The sequence below is a fragment of the Sebastes fasciatus genome, chromosome 6 (genome assembly GCF_043250625.1).
Source record: "Sebastes fasciatus isolate fSebFas1 chromosome 6, fSebFas1.pri, whole genome shotgun sequence".
Classification (NCBI taxonomy): domain Eukaryota; kingdom Metazoa; phylum Chordata; class Actinopteri; order Perciformes; family Sebastidae; genus Sebastes; species Sebastes fasciatus.
The window spans coordinates 35121440-35140494 of record NC_133800.1 but is presented as its reverse complement, the minus strand read 5'-3'; the positions used below and the strand labels follow the sequence as shown (position 1 = coordinate 35140494).

General features: G+C 41.7%; 1 protein-coding gene across 1 annotated transcript in view; it reads left to right on the top strand.

Annotated features, from left to right (window-relative positions):
• The first annotated feature begins 6961 nt into the window (after positions 1-6961).
• The window catches only part of mmp11a (matrix metallopeptidase 11a), a 37448-nt gene continuing 25354 nt past the window's right edge, over positions 6962-19055 (top strand). Inside the window, exon 1 of the mRNA XM_074639815.1 lies at positions 6962-7256. Within this exon, the coding sequence (XP_074495916.1) occupies positions 7143-7256 (114 nt within the window). The 5' untranslated portion in view covers positions 6962-7142. The remainder of the gene's footprint in view (positions 7257-19055) is intronic.

The window sequence follows — 19055 nt, the reverse complement described above, 5'->3', positions numbered from 1 at the left end:
CAGTAAAGTGATGTCTGCTGATGTAAACTCATTATTTGACCACAGAGGATGCTGATGTCTGACATCCTTGAAGGGAACCCAGATTAGCAGCAGCAGCACACTTCTCCGGCTCTGTTTTGATCTCCATTCTTCCCGCCGTCGCCCCTTTTGGCCCTTTTTGTTGTGGCGAGGCCTTCCAGGGGTCACCCGGGGTCACCCCAGAAGGAGAAGGAGGGTTAAACCCACTAATAACCCCCACTGCGCCCCCCCTAACCCCCCGCCAGGGCGGTTTTTCATAGCTCACTCCGCAGAGCCAGAGGAGGCAGGCAGCTGGAGGCAAGTCACTTCCATCCACGCGTCTGGTTCGCATTAAATGGACACATGTGGTCTTTGTTTCGAAAAAGTGTGGCTGACACGAACCCATAACCAGCCGTATGAAAAATGGATTTCTCAGGCAGAGCGGATTTAGCCTAACCTTTGTTCAGGGTTTCACTTTAAACAGGAGGTATCATAATGACAGGAAGCGTATGATTGGACTCCAGTCCTTCGTTACAGGGCAGAGTACCGCTGCGATGTGGAGCGCTCCGTCTGATGAGAGCGACTTCAGCCGCCAGATCTGCTGCCACAGATAACGTACGTTAGATGTTTCAGCTCAAACTTATATATATCACATGTCAGAGTTTTTACGGCTGGATGTTGCCGTAAAAAGCGAGACGACATTTTCTGTCCACGACTGAGATTTATACTCCGAGCTCTAACACAATGGCTCAGTGTTTAATTCAGGGACACATGGACACATTAGCTGTGGCAGTGATCAAACCTGTGACCTTTTTTTATGAGCGGACCATCTATCAACCACCAGACCACCCTGCAACTACAAACAGCCACCGGACACTTTAATGAAGTCTCTTAAAGTCTAGTGATATTCTAGATTTACTACAAATCTCATTAAAAGAACAAAACAATAATGAATGCATCTTCTAACAACTATTGTGTGTGGATCACAGCCTGATATCTCTTCTTCCTCTGAGCCATAGAGATCCATTAAAACACATCAATGAGCCTGAATGAAGCAAAGAGGAGAAACTCCGGTGCTTTTTTGACAACAGCCACTAGATTGCGCTGCGATAGCGCTGCAGCCATTTTGGACTGAAAGCGCCAATGAGTCTGTGGTCATGGATGTATAAAGAGACGTCGGTAAATCAGAGGATGACTTTTTTCAAGGTAAAAATCAATCTCCCAGTACGATCACTTAAATAGAAGTCAAAATGGTTTAGTAAATAAATAAGTAAGTAGGTAAATAGGTATAATAATACGCATATTTATAATATTTTTTATTGTTCAACACAGGCCATTTTGGTAGAGTCATTAAAATGATGACAATAAAATAGAAATAATTTAGTTTCAGTTTTTTTTTTTTTTTTTACATTATTTTTTTTTTTTTTTAGGACATTTGCCTACCATTTCTTTACTTTTTTTTTTTTACATTTTCCGAATTTTCTTTAAAAAAAAATTGACATTTTGTAAACATTTTTTTTGGGACATTTGCCAGAATTTTTCTTTTTTACTTTGTTTTTATTTACATTTACCGAACTTTTTTTTTAAAACCAAAACAAATATTTGACACATTTTTTTACTTTTTAGCGACATTTATTTTTGTTACATTCTTGACATTTTTTTTTTTTTTTTTTTTTTTTTGGACATTTTCCAAATTTTCTTTTAAAATTTTTTTTTACATTTTCTAAACATTTTTTGGAATTTTTTTTAGGACATTTGCCTGACATTTTCATTTGACTTTTTTTTATTTACATTTACCGAACTTTTTTTAAAAAAAAAATTTGACATTTCTTAAACATTTTTTTGGACATTTTCTGACTTTTTCGTGAAATTTATTTTTGTAAAATTTTTCAGACTTATTCTTGACATCTTTTTTTTTTTACCTTTTTTTTAGACTTTTTTTGGGACATTTGTCGGACACTTTTTTCTTTCTTTTTTTACATTTTCCGAACTTTTCTTTTCAAAAATATTTTTTAAAACCATTTTTTAAATTTTTTTTCAGACATTTATTAGACTTTTTTCAGATATTTTCATCACAATCACATGCAGTTTGGGGCAAGTCATAGTCAAGTCAGCACACTGACACACTGACAGCTGTTGTTGCCTGTTGGGCTTGAGTTTGCCATGTTATGATTTGAGCATATTATTTTATGCTAAATGCAGTACCTGTGAGGGTTTCTGGACAATATCTGTCATTGTTTTGTGTTGTTAATTGATTTACAATAATAAATATATACATACATTTGCATAAAGCAGCATATTTGTCCACTCCCATGTTGATAAGAGTGTTAATTACTTGACAAATCTTCCTTTAAGGTACAATTTGAACAGATAAAAAATGTGTGATTAATCGCGATTAAATATGTTAATAGATTGACAGCCCTAAGAAAAGGTGTGTACATGGGCAGATGTATCGAGGGTTAACCAAGTCAAGTCCTTGGCATGAACAACCCCCATCACACCGACTCAGCGTTACCTCACTGGAAAGCTTCGCTGTGCACTTTTGTTTGTGTAAAAAAAAGAAAGTTTTTTGTATTTCTACCAAAAAGAAAAACACCGAGCTCCATCATGATAATCTGCGCACGTGATAAACAGATTCCATTCATGTCGGACCAACAGCTGCTGCGTTAGGACCAGATGGAAACCACTAAATCTTTTCATCTGAAGAGCTTCATTTCAACTGGACAGAGAGACGGTAACACAACGGGTTGGAAGGAAGCCTGGAATCAACTCGCAGGTGTCAGATTGGGATCATTATTATGTTGATGTTTATGTTTCAAACAATAAAAATGTGCACATGGATATTAAATGATTAAAGTCTACATGAAGGGTATTTACCCTGAAATACTCTGCAGCATTAAGTATGTAACACGTCCTTTCCAGAGGTTCATATTTCAGTGTGCATCGTAACATTTTACTGCACAATCAGTACTTTTATCCAGGTCACCAAAATACAAAAAATAAATTAATTAAAAATAATAATAATCTAATATAAATAATAATAATAATAATAATAATAATAATATGAATATAAATAAATATAATATAATATAATATAAACATAATATAAATATAATATAAATATAATTTAAATGTATAAAAAATATAATAATAATAAAATAAATGAACATTTAGCCATGTATTTTGCCATTTAGACGTTTGCAGTGGCTGCACCTGTACTGTAGTCTCTGATATCCTTTTACTGATTAACCTCGTGTCACATTATACCGACATGTATAGCCATTATTTTTGAATGGGTGTCCTTTTAACGTGCTTTAAATTACATCCTTCTACATCAATCAGCATGTTATGTTTTCAGCGTTTCCCTGCACCAGTGTCACTTACACAGATCCCAGTATGTGTGTTTATTGGACTTGGCAGTGACTTGGATCCTGATTTCGAGGCGTATTTCTTTTCTAATTGAGAGCTGCTGTCATGTGTTGGAGCGCCGCCACCTCTTGTAAAAAAAGTACTGAGGAGGAAAACGTATTGGGACCATCTGTGGGGGGAACACGAGATAGCTTGTTTATATAATTCACGTGAAGACAATGGCCGGCGCAGGTTACTCTGAGAGTTAGGAGAGCGGTTTCAAGTCTGCTAACTCACGGGAGAATAAAAAGAGTTTGTGGAAAGTTCAGAGTCAAATAACAGAAGATATCACACAATAATAATAAATAACAAAACACACAATAAAAATATATAGAGCGTGATCGAGTTTAACTTTCTCAGACGCAGCAGAAAGGATGTCATTGGTTGAGAACACACTGTGAAAGGGTTAAAGTCATAAGACAAAAACACATCATGCTGTATTGAAGAAGACTTTACAATGTTTACTGAGGTAATAAATCAAGTGAGAAGTAGACTCATTTTCTCATAGACTTCTATACGATCAGACTTCTTTCTGCAACCAGAGGAGTCGCCCCCTGCTGGCTGTTAGAAAGAATGCAGGTTTAAGGCTCTTCAGCATTGGCTTCACTTCTCAGACCCGGAGGTTGACCACTGGTTTGTACAACCTTGATTCCTTTCCTCGCCTCCTCTCCTTGTGTCTTAGTCCCTCTCACCTGAGATCCAAGCAGAGGAGGCGAGAAAGAGACACAAGGAGTAGTCAATTAAATATGATGTGTGGCACATCTGTGTGTCATGTAGACATGTATTTATCATATCTATCATATCAACCTGATCTCATGGGAAGGCGTTTAACTTACACAACATTTTAACAAAACCACTTAGTTAGGTTTAGGTAAAGCGTCAGTGTTGGGCTTAAAATAACTACATAAACTAAAAGCAAAATACGCACGTAAACACTAATGCATAACTTCAAAATAACTCAATAACACTTTGAGACACAAACAGCGGTCTCCTGGTCTAAAGTCCTGTGTTTGTTGGACCCGTCCACCTCCCCTCCTGTCCGCCGTAAGCAGTCTTTCTCACTTTTTATTCTACGTCACTAGCTCTGAGCGTAGCATATTCACACAGATGTGTTTATACTCCAGTCAGGACAAACTACACGGCGTACACATGGCACGCCAAAAGCAACAACGGTGTTGTTAAGGCATGCAAAATGACTTAGAAATTGCTGTGTCATTCATACTCTATGCATGCCACTGCAAAATACAACAGTATTTTCTTGTAAAACTATATTGTGGGTAATAAGATGTTATTTATTATGTTCTGTAGCTGTTTTTGTTTTTGGACCAATATGTCACGAAGATATGAGTCTGCGTACTATAAAACTGTTGACACATAATGCATGATTATTACAGTTATTACATGTTATTGTGTTTCTATCTGATGTCACCCAACAACTTAAATAAGAGGGTGAAGACATCTGACCACTCCAGTGTCTCTAATTGGCCTCCATATGTACGTAACACATCTGCATCCGGTGACATTAATTATAGTCTCCTGTTCAGAAATAACACTTTCTCATGCAGCCTTTCCCTTTTTCTCTTTCATTACACTCAGAAGATAACGCGCCTGATGTGGTGCAGGGCTGGCAGTTCCTCGTCAGGCAATCACATTTTATTAGAGCCCCTTTTTTTTTTCATGTCCAAATAAGCTTCAGCAACCTGTCAGCCATTACATAGTAAAGCTCCGCTAAATTCTTTACAGCTATTAGTGGTTGTAATTATAGAAATGATCTCAAACTGACTCACAGAGGAGTTTTTTTCCGTCACAAAGGGACGGAGGTGGGTCAGAAACCTCCAGTGGGTCTGACTCGGTACAGCTGCGAAAATAAATCAGCAGATCTTTCTCTCTTTCTCACACACACACTCCTTTTATTCTCATAAAAACTACACATTATGTCCCCTTTGAAGTCAGTTCACATCGTGACTGTTCCTCTTTTTAGACATTTTGAGAAGTATTTGCTTCGTTGCTTAATGTTAGATTGATCAAACAAAAGGTGGTTAACTTATCTTCACTTCTACAGCTCACTAATGATCATCTTGTTGGTTTAATCCGTACAAAAATAGAAATGTATGAAAGACAATTTGTGTTTTTTAACATGCAAGTAACAAGTAAAATGCTGGAACTCGACGAACAACTTATCCAGCAGCGTCTCAGCTGTTTGGATTAAACAAACGAGATGTAACATGTTAATTAATGAGCTTTAGGGGCGCTGGTATAGGCTAACTGTTTCCATCTGCTTCCAGTCTTTATGCTAAGCTAAGCTAATCCTCTCTGGCGCCACCAATTTTACATGTCAAAGTCAGTTTCCAGGTGTTACTGCACATGTTTTAAAAGTAGTTTAGTGTCTCCAGAGGACACTGTGTGAAGTCTGATAAATGTCCTCAAGTGATGTCACTTGAGTCAGCGGCGATTGAAGACTACAAATTTGAAAAGTAAAAAAATCTGGAGGTGTGGACAAAGAGTAGAGAAGCAAAGATAACACGAGGAAAAGATGAAAGAGATGAAACTCCGGTGCTTTTTGAGCCGCTAGATGGCTCTGCAGTAGCGCTGCACTCACACAACACGCGCGTTCTCGCTCCACCTCACGTGCATGCGCGCACACTCCACTCCACTGCAAGAGTTAGTTTAGCTCTGAGAATATCTAGTGAATGTTCAGGGGACGTTTGTGCAGAAATAACTGCTGCAGCTCCTCCAGACCAACAGAGGTTTCCCGTGTCTTGTGAAGTGACGGAGCTCCGCAGAGAGAAACGTTATCGTCGGTGTCTCCCTGCGGGTGCAGTCGGAGACGATAACGTTTCTCTTCCTGCTTCAGCCCCGGGCTGAAGCAGCGGGTCTGAAGCAGGAAAAGCCAACACTAGGATCAGCATTGATTCATGGAGAGACCTTGGTCTGGTCAGCTAACATTACTGCCAAGCAGCTGAAATATAGAGTGATATTGTGCTTTTAGCTGACGTGTGTCGCCTCACTGTTTTGAGCGATGCTCGTTCGTGTCTATTTAGAGCGAGCGAGCGCCAGCAACAGGACGCTAACTTTCGTTGACTTAACGGCCACAGGTGTCGCTGTTAACAAGCATTTCTGAAAGTTACAAATAGTCCCTTTAATTCACACATCTGCACTGTTTAACATTGACTATATTTTTCTCCTCTTAAAAATGATTTAAATAGACTTGTAGAGTGCTTTATGGTTGGCTGGTTAGTTTTTACTGTAGGTGATTGTGTTCTAGTAATAATCCTATAATATCTCCATATATGTGCTGCAGTGTTCCTACCACTACATGCTGTGTCACTGTGACGCTGTGTGTATTTTATACACAAGTATTAAATAACTTAACATTGGGTTCCTTTTTGTGATGTTGATAAAAATCCAGAACCACAGGTGGGTGAAAAACGCACAGCCATCATCATCTGTTTTGAGTTGAAGGGCATGCAGCAGAGAAAGGGTTAAGAGTCACATGGTAGCTGGTGGTATTATCAGCCCTGGGCTGTAAAAAAAAAAAAGTATGAGGAGGAAAAAAAACAACCTTTAGGAGAACAAAGAAATCAGAGTCTATTTAAAGAGAAGGAGCCCTGGAGACCCTGCAGCCGAGTGACTCCAGGCTTTTACGCACAGCTCACAGCTGCAACAAATCCAGCCTGCCTGTGCACCAACCACCTCCACCTCCACCATCAACCACCTCCACCTCCACGGCAGCGAGGATGCGGACGTCTCTGGCTGTGTGCTGCTGCTGCTGCATCTTAGCGCTGCAATGCCTCCCGAGCACGCTTTGTCTTCCAGTGCACGGATCATCCAGCAGGTACAAAGCTGCACCGGTGAGTTGGTTGTTTTGCTTTTACTTGTTGCAAAGTCGCAACCAAAAAAAAAAAAGAGGAAGTTTTGTGCAGAAGTTTGGAGGCTGATTCATGTTTTGTTTTGGTGCAGAATGAGTCGGTTTGGTTTCACTTGTTCCACGCTCGGCACATGATTTATTCTGTTGCATTTTAGCAGGTACAAAGTGGCACCGGTGAGTTTTTTTTTTTTTTTGCTTTTACTTGTTGCAAAGTCGCAAAGTTTTGTGCAGAACTTTGGGAGCTGATTCATGTTTTTGGTGCAGAATGAATCGATGATTTATTCTGTTGCATTTTAAAGGAATCTGCAGTGTTGGCTTTTCTTCTGTGTGACTCCCCCACCTCCTAAACACACACATGCACGCACACATGCACACACACACTCATGCACAATAGTTAAATGTAATGTTTGTATGTTATGTTATGTTAAATGTTACAAAATGTTATGTTTGTTTTATGTCTGCAACCATGTTACTGTGCTGCTACCTATATTGGCCAGGACACTCTTGGAAAAAAGATTTTTAATCTCAATGAGTTTTTACTCCTGGTTAAATGAAGGTTAAATAAATATAAATAAAATAAAAATAAACTTGTGCAGACTTTGGAGCAGAATGCGTCACTTTGCTCCAAAGTAAAATCCACATTCTTGCATGAAGAAATACTCTTATTAGGTTTACGCAACACTTTTCTGCAGCTACATGTGCACCCTACATCAATGCACACACACACTCATGCACAATAGTTAAAATTGTGCAGACTTTGGAGCAGAATGCGTCACTTTGCTCCAAAGTAAACCCACATTCTTGCACGAAGAAATACTTTTATTAGGTTTACGCAACACTTTTCTGCAGCTACATGTGCATCCTACATCAATGCACACGCAAGCCCTTTCCTCGAATCATCAATGACACTTAATGTTGTATTTAAGAAAATGGTTATTTTTACGCGCGCACAGGAGCTGACCTGTCACTGTAATTAGCGCCGTTGAGCTGCTCTTACTTTGAAGAAATTACTATCATCACTATTTATTTTTTGTCTGCTCAGCAGCAGCAGCTCTGGGAGCAGCAGCAGCTCTGGGAGCAGTCATGCCAAACCCTGACGTCTTCTGTTCTCTGACAGCAGTCAGTGTTTTGGTTTTGCCTCAGTGGTGCAGCCAGCTCTGATCTCTGGGGAGGAGAGAGAGGAAAATAAAGGTTGCCGAGTTCCCCCTGTCTGCAGGGCAGGAAGCAGTAATAACAGGTCTTGGAGGCATTTTGTCAACAACACCATAAAAGAGAGGGGTCCTCCATATGGACCCGTCATGACGGCGTCAGTGGCACGCGTTACACAAGTGTTTCAGTGGCTTTTCAGACTTATTTACTTTCTTATCTGACATGTATTTCATTCAGTTATTAGACTCACTCTGGTCTGCACACCTGACCTCCTCTCCATAACTCTGGATCCCATCATATTTACTATCCAGGCTTGTTTGCATCCTCTCTTCTCTTGTATCTAACTGTTATTTACACAGGAGGAGGAGGCTGGTTTAGCGTGCACACTACTTCACAGGAATGTCCTGTTTACAGGTACACAGAAAAATAAGAAATTTATCAAAACAAAACGGGCGGCTCAGACAAACAGTCACAGAAAAAAGAATGTCGCGGTTACACTGAGAATAGTCCTGGTGTCTCAGAGAAAGTTGTTTTTTAGGTACGATGGCACGTTATATTTAGGAGACTGATGTGTACTGAAGCATCAGCCATCATCACATCATGAGAGCTGTTTGGAGCAAAGCTTTACAAAGCAGCGTTCCAGAGAAATAAATACCACGAGGTTGGTACATCAAGTCAGGGAAGAACAACCAGTCGTATCAGAATGCAGCGGTGAGGGTTGCTCTTACTTCCAGTAAAGAACCGTGAAGTTGAACAAACTATTTCCTGAAGGTCTTAAAGGGACTGTTTGTAAGAATCAGAAATGTCTTGTTAACAGCGACACCTTTGGCCGTTAAGTCAACGAAAGTCAGCATCCTGTTGCTCGAGCTTGTGCTCGCACTAAATAGACATGAACGAGCATCGCTCAAAACAGTGAGGCGACACATCAGATAAAAGCACAATATCACTCTATATTTCAGCTGCTTGGCAGTAATGTTAGCTGACCAGACCAAGGTCTCTCCATGAATCACTGCTGATCATAGTGTTGGCTTTTCCTGCTTCAGCCTCCCAACTGCGGCCGGAGGGAACAGGGGAGACACCGGAGTTTTGGTCGGAGACGATAACGTTTCTCTCTGCGGAGCCCCGTCACTTCACAAGACACGGGAAACCTCTGTTGGTCTGGAGGAGCTGCAGCAGTTATTTCTGCACAAATGTCCACTGAACATTCACTAGATATTCTCAGAGCTAAACTAACTCTTCTGCAGTGTGGAGTGAGCAGCATGCACGTGTGAGGTGGAGCGAGAGAGCGAGAACGAGCGCGGTTTGTGAGTGAAGGCAGGCAGAGGAGCAGAGTACAGCAGAGACTCCGGCCCTGGAGACCAAAGCTACGGTCTCCCCCGCGTCCTCTGACCGCGGCCAACACTGTTTAACAGACGGGCTTCACTAGATACAACCAAGAGGTTTTGGTGCTTCCGTGTAGTTTGTGTTGGAGTCTGAGTCTGTACAGCGTAGCCACCCGCGAGCACGCATGGGACACCGACCCGCTATGATTTATACGTGTAAGAAGTTACAAGCAGTCCCTTTAAACTACTGGTTCCCAACCTCAGGGTCGCAAGATCAATTTGAGGGGTCACAAAATGATTAACAAAAGAAAACATTTTTCCTGCACAAAGTCATGCTTATTATCTCAGACTTTCCTCCAATCTTTGTTTTTGTCTTGTAAATAAATGGACAGTTTACTTCTTCAGGACTCTAAAGGTCACAACTGGTAGACGTATGTAAGCGGTGATGAGTGTCATAAAGGGTCATAAAGGGTCATAAACCTTATCTGTCTAAGTGAGTATCTCGATGGGCAAAAACATTGCGTGGACTGATCCTGTTATAACTATCAGTTAACGTGCTTCCTTTGTGTTGATTCATCAGTTTCCACACTATGTTTTCACATACTTTAAATACTTTTCCTCAGTTTAATCCACAGTAATCAGAAGCCAGGCCATTGTAGTGTAATAACACGTCTTTGTCGACGATTATCTGTCGAGGTAACCAGCTTTCTACACGTGAAGAATGACTCCTTTTCCTAGCAACACATTATCAGAGCTGTGTTGCACCTGCGATGACAGCGTTGTTATGTCTGCTGGTCATCTCACTGGAAAGTCTAATCTGTAGTTTTGTCAATTTGCTCCCCCCCGTTGTTGACAAAAGAGTGAGTGATTACACAGGCCCGGACAGGCCTCAGTGTCTGTGGCATTCAGGGCAAGCGGGATTCACAGTGCCTGTTTTCTCTCTGGAGTGAAGAGGGGGAGCTATAACCGCTAACTGTTTTTGTCAATAAACTCGGAGTCCCTCGGTTCTCCTTTCTGTTTTGCCCCATCACGTCGATGTCTTCGGGCGAAGCGATTGGTCGGGGAACCGTGAGAGCAAAGGTGACATCAGAGCCGGCCCGGGTTCCCATCGAGTAGATCTAGGTCACAGCTGCGCCGGGCTGTGAGTGGCTGATGAGACACAACGGTGGGGGGGGGTGTAGTTAAAAAGCACATGCAGATGCTTTGTTAGTTAGCGGGAGGAGCCCCCAGCCTCGGTCTGAGTCCTTCACTAACAAGGTGAGGGGGGGGGGGCTGTTCAGGTGATTCTAACTGGCTGAGTTTGGCAGGATGGTGTTGGTACTTGAGTTTATTAAAGAGCACATCACTGAGTTTCTGGATGGCAGAGAGCCCAAGTTGGCACCTTGATTCATTTCACAAGTTGTGTCTCTTCTCTCGACCCAAACAAAGACGCCAACTGGAGAAGTTAGCAGCAGCAGCCGTAAACACAAAGTACAGCTGAGGCTGATGGAAATGTCATTCGTTCTAAAAACACATTCTCACTCCCAACTCATCAGATACCGCCGCTTCAGTCCATCGCCCATTACCGGGACTGGACTGGAGTCCATCCGCCGTACTAGTTTATCGATCACGGATGGCGTGTTCTCTCAAAAGGATACAAAAGTAATAATGGGTCACCAAATACACTATTAAAGGGACTCTATGTACGAATCAGAAATTGCTTGTTAACAGCGACACCTGTTGCCGTTAAGTCAACGAAAGTCAGCGTCCTGACCAATGGGACCACGGGACTGACCAATGCCAACCTGACCAATGACTGACGTGACAAAATAAGTAAACATTTCAGACAGGACACGAACACCGGTCTCCTGGTTGAAAGTCTTGACCCGTCTACCTCCCCTCCTGCCCGCCCTTAGCGGACTCTCACGCTATTAATAAACTCCAACTGGCGAATACATCGTTTTTTTTTACATTAGGTTTACATCGGAGTTAGCTGAAAGCCCGGTTCGTCACATACTGTCGCTAAAGGGTGCCTCCATGCGTCGGTATCCGATGCCGAAGTGGGCTCTTACCAATCGGCTGTATTTGACGAGTTGGGAGTGAGAACGAGTTGGTTAAACTGTGTTGGTTAAAGTGTTGGACAAATTACAATTTTGACCCGAAGGTGGCGCTAGAGGGAAAGTTAGAGGATCACCAAAGTCAGGAGGATTCATCCTCTGGGGAACATGAATGTGAATTTAATTAAATTTTATATAGTTGTTGAGATATTTCAGTCTGGACCAAAGTTGTGACCGACAGACAAGACGAGCAGAGCCACGCTGCCTAAAAAGTGTTGTTCAGGAATCAGAGATGGACTTTTAAACAGCAGGTGTTGCTCCAGATGTGACTTAAACCTGCCGCTGCAATTAATACTGTGGTTTTTAAAACCGCCCTTCACCATCTCTGTCTCTCTCTACCAGATAACGATGCCCACAAAGCCTTGAGCTAAAGATAAAGAAAGCCTGATTTGCCTGGTAACTATTACTCCCCTGGGGTCTGTGCTCTCATTAACAATAACGAGGAAATCATGAGTTAGTCATCCTGCAGCCAGACGCGCACAGAAGATCTGCGAGGTCTCAGCGGAAGAGTTTTTTGTTTGTGCCAGGAAAGATAAGAGATTTCAGCAGATGCCCAGATGGTTTATATCACCTTCCACTGCCGGGTGTTTCTGATTTCCAGACGATATATCGGATTAGAAGCGTAAGAGGGAAGATAACGAGGCATTTGTTGATGAAAAAATGGCACACATCCCCCTCCTATCTGGCACTATAAATCCTCTCTCACTGTAAGCAATCCTTTGTCCCTGTTTGTTCAATCAGAGCACACCCTTCAAATTGAAACCTTATCTGTCTGCTCGTATAAACACTCACTTATGACTTACTTCCTATCATCCGGATTCACTGTTACTAGTTTAGACAGCTAGATATCACGTTGATGATTAACCATTTCTCTGCTAGTAGCATTCACAGAATCACCTGTAGCTTCCTTCAAACAACCGATAAACTTCATTTCAATGTGAATGCACCCTCAGATGCTTTTGTTCAGCTCTCAGCCGTCAGAGATGTTCAGAGAGTTTCAGGAGGAATTTTTCAATCAACTTTTGTAATTTCCTTTTTGGACCCACTTCCCCTTCATCCGTTCTTTTCTACTACTTCTGCTGCAGTTATTGATTCCTTATTCGAAACACATGTTCTGTGGATGCGATGTATTCTGGCATGTGATGCAAATTATTAGTGTTCATTTTATCATCATATTTTATCATCAAGTCTGGCCAATTTAGTCTCATCTTAGGCAAAGATAACCTGAACTATTTTAGTCTAGTTTTAGTCAGTGAAAACTGTTTTAGTCATCAGATTATAATAAACATTTCAGTCGATCTAGTCGAGCCAAATTATCACCTGGTTTCTTTCTCTCAAGCCCTGTTGTTGTCATTGTTAACTTGAATTTAAAGCCCCCCAGCCAGCCAGTTTTACTTCCTGTTTTTTTGGTAATTATATAACCAGACTGCATCGTTTTTCAACCCAGTTTAGATGAATTTACTGTTGATCAAACCACAAATGAGACAAGAATTAGCTCAACACGCCGACTCTCTCTTACTCGCTCTCTTCTTCACTGTCTCCTCCTGGTGAGGCGGCCGTCTGGCTGCTGCTGCTGCTGCACCGCCGCGCGCTGGCCACGGCGCACCGGAAGACGGTTAGACATGTTGCAGAGGTCCGTCGTTTGAAATGCAGTTTTAAAACTGAGCCCATTGCAAAATCACAAGTTCAACGTCAATAACTTGTAACTTCAGGGTTTTTAAATTGCTAAAAGCCAAATGATCAGAGTTTGTTTTGTATCTCGGGGCAGCTGATCCCACATCAGTGACTCAGCTGCTCAGATAGAAGTGTTGTGTCCGTGCTCGCATGCTCATGTGTAATTTCAGAGCAGACAATGGAAATCCTGTCAGGAGACTTTGTGACGACGCTACAAAAATACCCCCGGGACGATTAGTCTGTCACTTTCTGCTGAGAGTGCAGAAAGCCGGCGATGAAAACATGAAACTCACGAAGAGCCTGAAGGCCTCGTGAAGGCTTCTTCTTCACGCTGGGAACATGTGAGGGAGGTGTGTGTCGGTGGAGGTGGTGTGGAGGTGGAGGGGCCGTCCATTACAAGTATGGACATATCTAGCTTCTGGTTACAGTGATGACAAGATGTGTGAGCAGCGGTGCAGGGGATCTGACAGCGGTATTCACGGAAGAACATGTCTGTACACGGAGCGTCTGAACAGCGTCTCCAGTCTGACAACAAACCCACCACCATCACCCCCCCACCAGGTCACTGTGCTTTAGTTTGACACGGAGCGACCTGCGGGGAGCCAGATGGACGTCAGGACGCTTTCACTGAGGGTTTAAGTCCAACGTCAAGACCACGTTCAACCACACTGCGTCTTCACTTGAGGAGAGAGAAACGCTAAAGTGGAAAGCAATTAGGGTCAAGTACTGTACTCAAACACTGTAGTAGTTAAGCACGGTACAGTCAGGTATTTCTGGTATACTTTCTACTTTTACTCCACCATATTTTAGAGGATATATTGTATTCTGTCCCTCCTACTTTCAGTCCTGTAAAACAAACATTTTACTGCTAATAGGCCGACTTGTGAGTGGTTATTTTCACACAGTGGTACTACTCAACTACGGGATAGGGGAGAATAAAGTTGGTTATATTTTATATTTTAGTATTGGCCAAAAGTGCAGATAAAAGACTAACAATGAATGTATCTTCTAAGAAGTATTGTCTGTGTGTTAAAGTAGGGCTGCTCAATTATGGCAAAAATCATAATCCTGATTATTTACGTCAATATTGAGATTCACGATTATTTAACACGATGTGAACTTTTTACGTTAAAATGCATCAATCTGAGAGCACTTTGAGAGCAAAATTAAGGGCGTATTCACACCTGCCTTGTTTAGATCGGTTGACTCGAACCCTGCTCTTCTTTGTTTACTTCCGGGAGTTTTCCAGCATGGAAATTCTGACCAATCAGAGTGCAGTTTCTTTGCGCACCAAAACGCTGCCGTGTGAACACAAACCAAACTCGAGGCAATATGCAGCATGGTAACAATTTGGTCCCTGATTCAGACCAGAGCAAACCAACTACAGGTGTGAAAACGCCCTAAGAGGCTAGATCTATGAAGAACTTTGTGCTCTTGTAAACAATTTAATCACAAACACACATTGGTTGTATAGATATGAATATGAATATGAATATGATATGAATAAGAATATGAATATGATGATAACACGGCAAAAAAAGCCACATCCAAAAAGCGTGGGTCTGTGTTTCTAGACGGGTCGGGTGGGTTGCCGACGTCGCCTCGCTGAGGACAGTCTCGGTTGACGGTCACACCGGGAGCTTGGAGCTCCGTACCTCTCCATAGGGAGAGAAGGTGCAGCGAGCAGTGAGGTCTGGGCGAGGGATGCTGTAAAACGACACCTTCAAGCCGATCTAGAGCTGGTTGGGGCGCACCACTACGGAGGAAATACGCCCGGCGAGGGCCAGCCAGCGCTGGGGAGAGTTCCCACGAGGGGATCCTCCCACACCGAACCAAAACGGCAAACTTTATTACTCCTTTCAATCTTGACAAAGGCAGCGCAGACCAGATCCTCTCCTTCCTTCCTTACCTTTCACAGTAAAAGTGACATATAATATTCGCAGGCGAGTATTTCACATTTTCGTGTTGTTTATCCCCCCCGGTGTGTAAAGGTCTTTCCTAAGAGCAAGGCATTTAATTTCTCCTTTGAATTTCTTTAAGTATATTCAATAAGAATATGTGTAAACAAGTGAGCTCAACTGGATATTCCAGCTGGAGCTAATGCTCTTGTTTGGGTTTGACCTTGAACTTTGATGTGAAACTGTCGGGAATCAGGCACATTTAGGGTTTAACTCGGCTGAGGGGTCAGACAGGTCAAACAATCCATTAGACACACAGTCGGGGGGGGTATTTGTTTAACCACACGTTTTTTTCATCTCTCTCTTTGAAATGACGGAGGCGGCTCCCCCGCGCACCCACCACTTAGAATTAGCCAAAGTTTTACGAGCCTGAAAGCTGACACTCCCTTCAGCTCACCTCCCTGATTGGGATCAGGCGGCGGGCAGCGGCGGTCTGAACCGTCTGGTTCGGGGGGACGGAGGTCGGCTTGTGACCAGGTGACTCACAGTTCAAGACCCGGGTCCTCAACAAGTTGTTCAAGTACCTAAAATGACCTGCATTTACGTTATCCTGACAATAACCAGGGCTGGATACCAACTGGGAAAAGTGGGTAACAAAAGCTCCAGGTCCACTGCACGTCAATAATTATTATGATTATTTGATTAACTGCAATTTTTTATCATGCTTTTTATAGTTTCCTTAAGAAATTTAAGTAAGTAGTAAGTAATATGTTCATATAATGACAGATAGTAATTGTAAATTGAAAAACAAACTATTCAAAAACAAGGTAGGAAAGAATATGGTAATAATAATAAAAATAATAATACAAGAAGTCTAATAAAAAATGAATAAATAAGAAATATAAATGATTAAAATAAATAAAATATATAATAAATAAAACATTTTTAAATATAAAATTATAATAAATAAATAACAATAAATTAATAAATTCCCACACCAGATTATAACTAGATAATTTCACCGCTAAAGTTGTGGCCATGTCTTGTAGCGGGACCCTGTGTCATCTAGTTTTAAGAGTTTTATTATTTTAGTTTATATTGTGGTCACACGATGCATATTCCTAATAAAATTGAATCAAATTACCACAACACAAATAAAGTATTATGCCAGCATAACACTGGAGACGACGTTGCATGGAGGGCAGTAGGTGGGGGGTCGGTAGAGGTCATTGCCCCGGCCTGGAGCCACCTGACAGGTTAACCCAGCCAAGACGAGGACCTCTTGTGGCTGTTTAGATAATAACTAAATAACTTGAAGATGTTTTGCCACAAAAATGTCTTAGTGAGGAGGTCAACTCAAGAGACAGACGTTCACATCCTGTCTCCTATCAGCAGTTTTGGTTTCTTGAAACTATGATTGTTCCCAAACCTTAAAGGTACCTAGCAGAGTTTTTTAAACAAACTGTATATAAGAAGAGGACTGAGTTACCATGACGTCACCCAGTGGTCTGTGGACTGTGGACTGTGTTTTTGGGCGTCGTCATCCTGGTTGTTTGCAAACAGAAATGACACGAGAGGATGGAGTTAAGTACAACCGAACACTGAATGAGACATTTTTATGTGACCAAAATGTTATAATTAACTTTGATGACGTGAAAACACACGGTTAAAGGTTTAAAGGGTTAAAGGGTTAAAGTTGTAAGACGAAAACACGGACAACGCTGTGGTAGCAACCTGTCAATCACAAGGTAGCCCCGCCCTAAAGCATCCCCTGCTTTATGGTCTATCTGACTCTAAATGGGACCATAATTTACTAAATGAACATCATGCTGTATTGAAGAAGACTTGAAACTAGAGATTGAGACCATAAACTCATGTTTACAATGTTTACTGAGGTAATAAATCAAGTGAGATGTAGGCTCATTTTCTCATAGACTTCTAGACAATCAGACTTCTTTTAGCAACCAGAGGAGTCGCCCTCTGCTGGCTGTTAGAGAGAATGCAGGTTTAAGGCACTTCAGCGTCGGCTTCACTTCTCAGACCCACTGAAACAAACACAGTGATGTTTACATCCAGTGTATCATGTGCATCCTGGAGGCCTAACAAACATGTTGAATGTATTTCCCTCCTAAAACATTTGCAGCCAAGTTGGCTACCTAGATATCTTCTCCTCCTTTGACTTTGCTGCTGCTACGTTTCTTGGCACCACCAACTGTCAACAGTAGAACAGCAAACTTCAGCACAAATGCACATTACATATTGCTTATGTGCAATCACTTTCACACAAATAAAACAGGGACCATCAAAACTCATCAAAACATGGCCTCACTGTGGACAAAACTCCACAAGGAACCTTTAAAAAAAGTATTTTTGGAGTCTAAACTTTTTAGAAATTTTAAAATTTTAGATGTCAACAAACCCCAAAAGGTCTCTGACAAACAACCGGTTTTATTGTTTAGGTTGAAGGAGTCCCTGACATTATGTCAAAGGTTAAGAAAAGTCACAGGGTAATTTTGATTTAACTCAATTATTTTTCCTAAAACGGTGACATTTAAAGATAGTGACTTTCTAGAATATCCAATTAAGCCTTCAAGAATCCCACCATGCGTATTTAATCTGTAATAAAAATCCACAAACTTCCATAAACAATACTGAAAACATGAACTCGGTGTCCTCGCTGGAAGCTATAGGCCTGTTTGGGCTCACTTATATAGAGCCTATAGCTTCCCCCCGCTGAGGGTAAATAAATGGTTTGAAAAAGCAAACAAACAGACTGAATTCCACGCTAGTTGTGTTTTTCCGCAGTTTCATGTCAACAGCCTTCAGATTGATACGCTTCAGACCTGCTTTTCACCTCGATAAGGGTTTTGTTGTTTATCTGAGGAGGACAGATAACAGCGCAGAGAGAGAAACACTCCAGAAGAAGAGCAAAAAGAAGCAGTTTTTCTGGTAGCTCATTCATACCGACACTAACAAGACATTTAAATAAAAACTGTAGGACATGAGCAGAAACGTCCCCCCCTAATGTGAGTAAGTGCTTTGTGCCACAAAACAAGCAGCTTACATCTCGTTTAAACAGTGAAACATAGGAGGTGGAGCGTGGTGGTGGTGATGGGTGATGGGTGGTGGTGGTGGGTCGGAGGTCTCGGGGAGGTGTGTACTGTTTGTTCTGGGATCCAGACCCATCACTCACTGAGTTTCTGCAGTCTGGAGCACATTCCATGAATCCTGCTGGGTTTTGTTCCCCTTAAACTACAACAACGACGCGGTTTGAGTCCTGCAGAGCTGAGCGAGGCAGCCTCGTTCACACACACACACACACACACAACAAAAACACGATTGTGACCTCACTATTATTATTATTCTGTATTTTAGGGATCTAGTGTGAATTAGAGTTGGGCTTTTGTAAGGTTGATTTCAAAGTCTTTGGTTTAATGATGCTTACAATTCATATTTACTAACTTTTGTTTGATTATATTCCCCCCCCTGGCCAATCCTCTTCTTATCAGGGCTCAAAAGTAATAATTTAGTCCTTTGTACAATCTGGGATCAATTTTCATTTCAGAAAAAGATCAATATCAGCGCAAATCCTTGCTGTATTATGTGAGAGAGAAGTTGTGGAAAGATTCACAGGATCTGATGA